We start from the raw sequence: 11,589 nt of genomic DNA, 5'->3' as shown, positions 1-11,589 counted from the left end.
TGGTATGCGTTATCACAGGTTTTTTATAGTTTGGGAGAGGCTGGTGTCTAAATTTTCCTGATTAATCTTTTGCTTAATTTGTATTTTTAAGAGAACTGGGTGTGGGGTAAAGACAACTCTCTAAACCCAAGCATTTTAACTGGGTTTAATTTAAAAAATTGGTCTTAGCTTTGTTTTTTTTCAATATTTTTTTATCTTATAAATGACTGGGTCTAGACGAAGGTCTGTAAAAGAGACAACGCTCTAAATGTGTGCTTTTCTACTTGGTCTTAATTTGGAAGATTGTTTGTTCTTAGATTCGCTGTTGGGGGTTGGGTTTTATTGTTTTTTTATTCATGAAATAATTGTGTCTGGAGAAAAGTCTGCAATCGATCTCCATGTTATTCCACAGTAGTTAGATTATTGGGTATTCGTTTTAGAATATGGGTAAAAACTATTTAAAAAAATAGTAATAACAAAGTCTGGAGAAAGGACGTTTGCTATATCCATGCATAATTACAATGTTTTGTAGGGGCTTAGTATCATTATATATAAAAACAAAACTGGATGTTGGGTAAAGACATATTTTTTTAGTAGGTGTAACTTTTGAAAATTGGTTTTAGATTTGATTTTCTTTTTTAATTCATTTTTTATATAACCTGGTCTGGAGGAAAGAGAACGTTTTAAAACTTGTGTTATTCCAAAAGAATGTGATAGGGTCTTATGTTAGAAGATTCTTTTTCGTAATTTTTGTAATGATTAGGTCTGGAATAAAGACAACGTTCTAAACTTCTTTTTAAAAACAGGTTCTTAGGTTCAAGGATTGCTTGGTCTTAGATTTGGAGTTATTTCTAATTTTACTATTAGCGTTATTTTGAAAAACAAATGACTGAGTCTGGCTGAAAGACTACGCTATATGTCCATGTTATCCAGCATTAATAAGATTATGGAGTCTTTATACAGTTTTTGTTGTTGTTGTTGTTTTGTTATTTACAATTTTTGAATAACAGGGTTTGGAGAAAAGGCTAAGCTCGATTTTTTCCCCACTGGAATATCATTATGGTATCTAAGTTTGGACTTATATTATAATTTTTGAAATAACCGGGTCTGGAAAAAAAAACTTTGGACTTATATTACAATTTCTTGAAACTATATATACCGGGTCTGGAAACGAGACTTTGGACTTTTGTGCTATATGAAGGCATTACTAGAGGGTTTCAGTTTCTAGTTTTAAATAACCGGGTCTGGAGAAAAGACTATGCTTGATTCTCAATTTACTCATGGCGAATATATTCACAATACATTCCGTATAATTCAAAACAACAACAAAGACATTGATTCCACCAGTTTTAATTAACTGGGTCTGGAGAGAAGACTAAGCTTGATTCTTATGTTCAACTGGGCGTTGTGGCGTGCGCCTGTAATCCAAGCTGTGGGGAAGTTACAAATTGATGCAGAGGTTCGAGGTTCGAGCCCTGGTCACGTCTTTCGGATGGTGACGTTAAAGGTCGGTCCCAGACGTAAATAATCATATCTGATTGATACACGTCTGACAAAACTCAAACACACACGTTTATTCCACTGGAACATCATTATCGTATCTTAGTTTGGACTTATATCATAATATTTGAAATAACGGGGTCTGGAAAAAAAAGACTTTGGACTTATATTATAATTTTTTAAACAATCGGGTTAGGAATAAAGACTTTGGATTTACCTTATAATTTTTTAAACAACCGGGTCTGGAGGAAAGACTTTGGACTATATTATAATATTTGAAACAACCGAGTCTGGAATAAAGACTTTGGATTTATATTATAATCTTCTAAACAACCGGGTCTGGAGAAAAGACTTTGGACTTATATTATTATTTTTTAAACAATCGGGTCTCAAATAAAGACTTTGGGCTTATATTGTTCTTTTTTAAACAATCGGGTCTGGAATAAAGACTTTGGACTTATATTAGAATCTGGAAAAAAGACTTTGGACATATATTATAATCTTTTAAACATCCGGGTCTGGAAAAAGACTTTGGACATATATTATAATTTTTGAAACATCCGGGTCTGGAAAAAAGACTTTGGATTTATATTAGAATTTGTTTAATAACCGGGTCAGGAAAGAGACTTGCACTTGTGTGCTATATGAACGCATTACTATAGGATTTCCGTTAAGAACGGATTTGCCAAAAAGCCCTTCAAATTCATAACATTTGTGGGTAAAGTGTTATTACATTTATGGGCGTTATTACATTTGTGGGTGCAACAGTTCCCCCCCCCCCTGCCTCTCTGAATAGATTTTCATTGCCGATGTCACTGTATAGCTTCTCCCTTATGCAGGCATGTTTCTCATTTTTTAACAGTAATTTTATGAAACATTTCATTAGAAATAGCTTTTATATGGATAAATGCAGTGATTTGCACATATCCCGGAGGTTTGCACTTTTCCCGTGAAAATTGTTCATTTGCACATATCCCGTCGTCACGTTTGCACAGATGCCGTTGAAAATTTTTGACAGATTTGCACATTTCCCGGCGTGGCGTTTGCACAAATTCCGTTGTTTGCACAAATCCCGGCGATATTTTGCACATATACCGTTGTTTGCACATATCCCGGCGTTTGCACATGTCACGGCTCCACACACCCCCTCTATCAAGGAATGAATACATAACACGCAGTCAAGTTCAAAGGTAGCTGGGAATACCCAGTTCTATTGTTCAAAGTGGGTGTGTTTGACTTGTAGTTGAATTTGTATTGAAGTACAACAATAGTATGAAGCTGAACCATTGCGTTGTAACACGAACTCGACGTTTCAATATACATTAGTACTGACATGACTGATAGACATTGAGGAATTTAGATCTCGAGTTTCTAAATAAATTTAGCGATGGCTGAGAAGTGTGGATCAGAGAAAGCATCAAGTTCTTCACCGAACCTGATATGTCCATTATGTCTTGATATATTTGTCGAGGCGACGATCTTAACTTCATGTGGACATAGTCCAGGATAGGCCCCATAGAAACTTGACCAAACCTTGTTTTTTTATATATACAATATTTTTTTATGGTTTCTTGTCAATTCGAGGGTGCTGATCACGAATCTGGATGATGCCACTCGTGTAACCTTGAGCATTTTCCGCAAATTGGCAAAATCCAATATGGCCGCCAAAATATGCAAATTACCCATAAAAATCCTAAAATTGTCCGCACATTGGCTATGAAATGCATGGAAGCGTGTGGCAGGAGTAAAATACACTCCGAAAAAATAATTTTTGACAAAATATTTATTTTCCTGATATTCAAAATGGCCGCCATTGTCCATTGTATACACTATTATGTACAATATGAATAGGGAAAACTATTTTTTTACAAAAATGAGCACTAAACCGCAAAAAATCGCGATATATGAACGAAGTAATATTATGCAAGTCATCATTACTAACGAGATATATCATTTATTATGTCATAAATGGGAACATTTCTGCATTTTGATGTCTAAAATGGCCGCCACTGGCCCAAACAGTATTGCGTACAATGGCAATGGGGGCCAAAAAATTCACAAGAGTGATCACTAAAATGCATATTATTAAGAACAAACGAGTGGAATACTGACTAAAAACATAATTGTTAACGAAATATATTATTAATATGCCATGTAAGTGATGAATGTTGTATTTAGATATTCAAAATGGCTGCCAAAGGCCCTAAAAGCATTATCCACAATGAGAAAGTTGGGCAAAGAAATCACAAGAGTGATCACTAAAATGCATATATATGTGATAAATTCATGGGATACTGTTTAAAAACGTATTTTCTAACGAAATACATCATTTAGGTTAAAAGTTTGTGTTAAATACTGTATTTTTACTTTCAAAATGGCCGCCAGAGACATTAACAGTGTTATGCACAATGCAAAGTGGGAAACCAATATTCACAGGAGTGAGCACCATAAATGCAGGTATTAGTGATCTATGAGTAAAATATTGTCTGAAAGCATAATTTCTATTAAGAGATATCATTTATTATGCCAGATAGGTGATAGATACTGTTATTGGAAAGTCAAAATGGCCGCTACAGGCCCTACGATATTATGCACAATGTGAATGGGAACAAATTATTTCAGCATAATTTGGCTTTGCTTGGCCAATTGGGGATGTATGAGTGAAATATCGTCTGAAAACATGATTTATAACAAAATATATGATATCTTATGTAATTTATGTGATAAATGCTGTATTTTGACATTCAAAATGGCCGCCATGATCCCTATATTTATCATGTACAATGCGAATGGAGAAACTAATTTTCACAAGAGTGAGAATCATGAAATGCATATGACTGTGATATACGAGTAAAAATATTGTCTTAAACATGATTTCTAACTAAATACATCACATATTGGTTGTGGAGGTTATGAATGCTGTACTTTGAAATCCAAAATGGCTGCCATAGGTCCTTGTAACATTAGACATATAATTTTGACAGAATATGGCTTTGTTTGACTCTAAATATTGCCTATAATTGTGAATTCTGATGCAAGGGTGAAATATTGTCTAACACCATGGTTTCTAACGAGATATATCATAATGTTGTAAGTGATAAACACTGCATTTTTAAATTGAAAATGGCCAACATAAGCCCTTATCGTATAATATACAATTTGAGTGCAGACAAATAATGTTCACAAAAAGGGCATATGGCAGCCATTTTGTATGTTGAAATACAGTATTTATCACATAAATTACATAAGAGATGATATATTTTGTCATAAATCATGTTTTCAGAAGATATTTTACTCATACATCACCATTTGGCCAAGCAAAGCCAAATTCTGATGAAATAATTTGTTCCCATTCACATTGTGCATAATATCTTAAGGGCCTGTAGCGGCCATTTTGATTTTCCAATAACAGTATTTATCACCTAACTGGCAGAATAAATGATATCTCTTAATAGAAATCATGCTTTTAGACAAGATTTTACTCATAGATCACTAATACTTGCATTTATGGTGCTAATATTGGTTTCCCACTTTGCATTGTGCATAATACTGTTAATGTCTCTGGCGGCCATTTTGAAAGTAAAAATACAGTATTTAACATAAACTTTAAACCTGAATAATATATTTCGTTAGAAAATATGTGTTTTAAACAGTATCCCATTAATTTATCACATATATATGCATTTTAGTGATCACTCTTGTGATTTTTTTGCCCCTCTTTCTTATTGTGCATAATGCTTTTAGGGCCTTTGGCAGCCATTTTGAATATCTAAATACAACATTCATCACATACATGGCATATTAATAATATATTTCGTTAACAATAATGTTTTTAGTCAGTATTCCACTCGTTTAATCTTAATAATATGCATTTTAGTGCTCACTTTTGTGAAAGCTAGTTTTCCCTATTTATATTGTACATAATATAGTATACAATGGACTATGGCGGCCATTTTAAATATAAGGAAAATAAATATTTTGTCAAAAATTGTTTTTCAGGGAGTATCTCACTCCTGCCACACAATTTCATGCATTTCGTAGCTAATGTGCAGACAATTTTAGGATTTTTATGGGTAATTTGCATATTTTGGCGGCCATATTGGATTTTGCCAATTTGCGGAAAATGCTCAAGGTTACACGAGTGGCATCATTCAGATTCGTAATCAGCACCCTCGAATTGACAAGAAACCATAAAAAATATTGTATATATAAAAAAACAAGGTTACGCCTCTTCTATCCTGGACTAACATACATTTTGTAGGCGATGCCTCAAGAAATACGATTTAACCCACCAGGACCTTGATCACATGGTCTGTCCTCTCTGCAGGGAGATCACCAAGTTGTCTGCCAACCGTGTCGATGATCTCCGCCTCAATGTCTCCATCAACGGATGCGTAGACGATCACCACGCCAAGTGTGGAGGGATGAATGCTGTCCTCGAGATGCGACCAAAATGTTCTGGTTGCAAGCTTCAAGGAGATGCTGTCTCATTCTGCAGAACCTGTAATAACTACATATGTGATAAATGTCTGCAATGTCATCAATATCTGTCAGTCTTTGAAGATCATGAGATTGTCTCCATTGATGATGTCATCGAAGGGAAAGTCAGCATTGGTCATTTATTCGAGAAGTGTTCCATCCACAAACCAGAGAACAAGGACATGTTCTGTGAGGTTTGTAAGGTCCATGTCTGTCACAAGTGCGTACTCGTTGATCATCAAAATCAGAAAGTCAAGAACCAGGTTAACTTTGAGCAGGAGTTGCGACGGAAGGTAAATTTATTCATAATTATCACAGTATAAACGTTGGTTATAATTACTGTATATACATCGCTGTTTACTATGTAAACCTTACAGTTGTTAAGAATTTCAAACAACGATGCTTGATTTAAATTGAGAATCAAAAATCAGACTTAGCTGTTTGATTTAAATATAAATGCTTGATTTTAATTGAGAATCAAAAATCAGACTTAGCTGTTTGATTTAAATAAAAAAAAAACTATTTAAACAGGTAATGTTAGGCAGTGGCGTAGCTAAGGGGGGGGGGCTGGTTTTGATTTAGTGTCCTACATATCAGCATTTAAAAAAAGTTGGCAGAGGAAAAAAGGGGGGGGGGAGAGAAAGAAGAAAAAAAGGAAAAGAAGACAGAAGAAAAAAAAGATGAAAATAAGAGGAGGAAGACGAGTGAATAAATTGATGTGAGGGGAAAACTTGCAAAAAAAAATCTATCATGTTACTCTATAAAATTTTTGCTTGCGCTTCGCGCCAGAATTGCCTGTTCAATGAGATTCATATCTTGCTCAATAGGCTGATATGGAGCAAGTTTTGACGTCAATATACAAAACATATTTTAGCTCGGACATCGAGCTTTCATTATTTTTTCATTTACAAATTTAAGTGCTCTGTAAAATGTCCGTTTTATGGTCTACATATCAGCATTTTAAGCTCACTCTGCCATGTCTGCGTGGTTACATTGATTGATTTGCTAAGTTAATATTGTCATCGTGTATTCCATAATGTTCCATAAACAAATGTATTCAGAATGCCCAGATTCTAGGTCTAAATCTAAAACATGCGCAATAGCCTGCATGCATGTTCTTTATTCAAAATTTACTTAAATTATCCAGTTTCACATCAGAATATCAATAATTGTCAGCTCACGCTTCACGATCGCATTATTAATGATACCCAATTAACTACATAACTTTTAGGTCTAAAATCTCAATTTTCTTCCTCTCGCGCTTCGCGCTGCATCAATTGTTTAGTTACATACCGATCCCATTTATTTATACAAAAAAAGTGCTTAGAATAACCATTTTTTAGGTCGCATTATTGAAATACATACCTTCTTCTTGCATGTCTTGGGTAACTGTAAGCAGTCCTTAACCGGGTCCCTTTTCGATAATGCTTGAACAGTTAATACAAATATCTGCTCGTGCTTGGTGTTCGCAGTAACCATCTAGTTACATACGAATCTTGTTTAGGATCACACATAACTTTGCCCAGAATATCAAATTTTCAGGAAAAATACATGAAAATAAAAAAAAATCGCTCGCACTTCGGGCTCGCACTTTTTATAAGGCTTATGAGATTATTTCATGTTAATGTTGTTTTATAAGAATAAAAGTAAGAAGTGACTAGAAAACTAGTGACTGATCGGGGAAAATATAGGTGAAGATAATTTTGGGCCCCGTCCGGACGCGTCCTCTATTGGCGAAAGTCGGATCCGCCCTTGTGACACATACACACACTTTGGAAAAAAATGGCCGGTGCCCCCCCCCCTGAAAAAGCAAGTACCCCCCCAGTGCCCCCCAGGAAAAAATCCTAGCTACGCCACTGATGTGAGGTTCACCAGCTTGTGCAAAAATGTAGGCAACATTTTGGGCAAAAAAGACCAAAATCACTGGGCAACATACTATCCATACTACTATTGGTTAAAATATTCCAAGTTGGGTAATAAAAACTAATAATTGGGTAATAACTTTGCTCAATTGGACAATAACTGCCCCGAATATATAAGCATGCATATATTTAATTTTTACAAACATTACCCAACACAGTGGACAGTATGTTGCCCAACATTTTAAGTGTGTATAATAGGTAGATTTAACATGGTTATAAATACTGAGGGTTATCATTGAGCAGAACATGATGAAAATTAAATGATTAAAGAATTAAAATTTTAAGAATTAACAATTAAAGAATAAACACCAAAGATCATACCACTTTTAATAATGATTATGATTGTGATGACAATAATGATGATAATCACAATATCAAGATATATAGGATATTAAGAACAGTAATAGTAAAAATAAAAAATAAAGATAATAATAACAATGAAATATCAATGATGATACTACTACTAATGATAACATGAATGATGATAGCAATAATAATGATATAATTAATAAGAATATATAAATCAATATTGATTTATAAAATAAAAATATAGATGGTGTTGAATACAGATTGACAATGACATAGAATAATTTGTAATACCATCATCAGCATCTAAAATGTTGTTGCATTTAATTTTGTTATTCATTCTTTATGTTGAACAGCATTAATGATTATCATCGTTATTGTTTCAATGTGACATACAATTTTGTAATTATATGCTGTCTCTCTTCAAGCTTATTCAAATTGTCGTGTGACATTCTGTATGATTTCTTTGTTTTTAGAGTATTAGCATTCCTTATATTCGCCTTTATGGAATATTTCCAGATCTAACTCGCTGTTTTTACTTATCACTTTCAATTCGTAGGTGACAGACCTTGCTCAGCGATGTGCGGACAAGAAAGCAGAGCTGGAGAAGAATATTCAGAACATAGAAATACAACGTCATGAGGTACACACTGCAGTGCAGACACTACTAGATGATGTCAGGCAAGCCTACAGCATCAAGGCCAAGGAGCTGGAAGAAAATCTTCGAAATCTCACCGACCAAATACATGCCTTACAGCATAGTTTTGATGACGACCTCGACGTCTTGAAGTCAAAAGATCGACAGAGGATCAAGAGTATTTCTAGTTCAATTACTTTGGTAGATAATGACAGATTGGGTCATCTTGAGACAGACACTCTATCTACCCATATCTTGCTCTGTGAGGAGCTGGATACTATGCTGAAGGAGGTTACTGATCACACTTCTGCGGAAGCTATTAAGAAGAAAGCACAGGAGAAGAGGTTCAAACCAGCAGACGATACTCGTCTTGACCTCGGGAGTATTTCAGGATCATATCCCAAGATGGAAGTCATTCAGTGTGTTGATCTACGGGAGTTGCTGCAAGGTATGACAAGGTACTCCAATAGCACTGTCGCTATCGGGTATGGGAGGTATGCACAAGGTATTGATATCATTGATTCAAATGGTGGAAAGCAGCAATATAGTAACATATTAGACTTAAATGACATGAAATGTTATGATCTGGTTTTGCAACGGGATGGGGCGTTATGCGTGTCTATTGATTCTACAGAAGCCCACATCTACTCTCCCCTTGGCTCCAGGAAAGCAACGATCCACGTGAGAGACAATCGACATTTTCTCAGAGTTAACAGGAGTCCATCAGATGAAATCATCATTACTAACTATGACAAACAAGTCTATATCTATGACCCGACAGGATCCACTCTTAAACACACTGTTCAAACAAAGCATAAGACGAGGCAGGCATCTATCACAAGGACGGGTTTGATCGTCGCGAGTTCATGTTATGCCGATCCATGCGTGGTGACGGTCTATGACATGGATGGGAATGCTGGTGAGTCTCTACAAGCTCCAGAGGATGTCTACCTGTATGCTGCCGTGGATGAGCAGGACAGGGTGTATGTAGCGAGTGTTGATGTGGATAATAGTAGCGTCGTGATCAGGCTATATGATCTTGATGGTCTGAACCTGAAGGAAAGAGTTGAGTTCAATGCACTTGATATGACATTGGATAGTTATTGGTGTTACTTGGTTTCCCTCTCCCCAGACATGCTCGCCTTTGCTTGTGACAATAAGTTATATTTCATCAAGGTATCACTGTAATCTACGTTATATCACACCATGTAGTATGGAAACTGACATGCTTTCATCCTGCTACAATACAAATCTACTTTAACACGTGTCGATATTCAGTATTACATGTATATTACTTACCATGTGATATCTTCATCCAATGATAGAATCACTTAATGTGATATGGATAGTCTTAATTACCATGGTTTCGTATAAATTAGTGAACAGGTGGAGATGTGAATATATAATTTATATTCATTTTCCAATATATGCGTGTATAAATACAAACTTTATCTCAATTGTTATATACTTAATATTGCATATAGGAATGTATTGTATACGTTGTAAAGTATAATTACAAATCGTCCATTATCGTTATATTAATGTGTTGAGTCTTTCTAAGAATTTCTAAGAATTAGAGAAAATTCCTAAAGATAGCTTCCACTATCTTTAATTCTAGATTAACTTAAACGTTCAATTGCTATTAATTCTAGATTAACTTAAACGTTCAATTGCTATTCGTGCCAGATTTTCTCTGTTTACATTCAAGTATATATGTAACCACGATCCCTCAGATCCCCCAAATTGACACCATTTATTTGCTTTTTCAAGAACATTCCAGCAATCTCTATCCCCATTTTCCCCATTTTGCTCGTTACGATAACACATCGGTGTAAAAAATCCAAATCACCTTTTTTTCGAAATTACATATTGTAATTAAGTGAAAATAGAAGATTGTAAACATTGATCTGGCAAAAAAGAAAAATCCAAACAACTAGCCATTATGTATTTTTATTAGTACAAGTTCGAAAAAAGTTCGGTTTCTTTTTGATTGCAAGTTTAAGATCATGAAAGCAGCCTTAAAAAAAAGAAACGTGCAAAAAAAGCAACCCAAACTTTTATGCAATAATTCGAAAGACCTGGTTATCACCTTTAACGTAGAGGGGCAACTCCAGGTCGATTAGTGGTAATTTTCTTTTAAGAACATGTAATTGTACTTTGAATTTGATGTATGAATTATTTTTTTATTGTGTAAATATCACGATTTATATATTATAAATGCATGTTATCGAGTTATTGCTCTCTCAGAGGTTAGTCTCTGACATTCTCTTGCGTATAGTTATGACCTATGTTTAGAACGACTCTGTTTATCCATGGGGAAAGATTATTTTAAAAGTAAATTGATTACAAAACTTATAGTTTTTTAATTTCGGTATAAGGTTTGTTTTATTTAATAATATGTGTTTCTTGACGCCGTGAATGCACCACTATTAGTGACTATGCGTAGCTATTAGATGAATTTATTTTGAATGTATAACCAGTGACATCAGGGCCCGGTCAAACGAATTTGAAAGAACAATCCTGATTGGTTCCTATTCAGTCTAGTGAGCAAATTACGCATGCAACGACGATCTTGATAGGCTATTTCATTTAGCGATTAATCGCTAACCTTTGTGTTATCCCGCCTAGTTAGTTCAACATGAAAAAAAAGAGCAAATGGGCGTCATGTTTTGAAATGCACTTCTTGGGCCTGTTGCACGAACCTCAACAACCATCTTAGATGAATATCTATATGTTTGATGTTGTACTTTAAATGTATTGTTTGAT

At 34.8% G+C, this 11,589-nt stretch overlaps 1 protein-coding gene across 1 annotated transcript; it reads left to right on the top strand.

Moving 5' to 3' along the window:
* The first annotated feature begins 2,866 nt into the window (after window positions 1-2,866).
* LOC121428050 (E3 ubiquitin-protein ligase TRIM71-like) lies at window positions 2,867-10,265 on the top strand. Its single transcript, XM_041624622.1, has 3 exons — window positions 2,867-2,975; window positions 5,728-6,251; window positions 8,746-10,265. Exons 1-3 carry the CDS (start codon window positions 2,867-2,869, stop codon window positions 10,009-10,011), a joined length of 1,899 nt encoding a protein of 632 aa, XP_041480556.1. The 3' UTR covers window positions 10,012-10,265.
* The last annotated feature ends 1,324 nt before the right edge of the window (window positions 10,266-11,589 follow it).

Source organism: Lytechinus variegatus, chromosome 14 (assembly GCF_018143015.1).
Source record: "Lytechinus variegatus isolate NC3 chromosome 14, Lvar_3.0, whole genome shotgun sequence".
Lineage (NCBI taxonomy): Eukaryota > Metazoa > Echinodermata > Echinoidea > Temnopleuroida > Toxopneustidae > Lytechinus > Lytechinus variegatus.
This window is presented reverse-complemented; position numbering and strand designations above follow the sequence as displayed.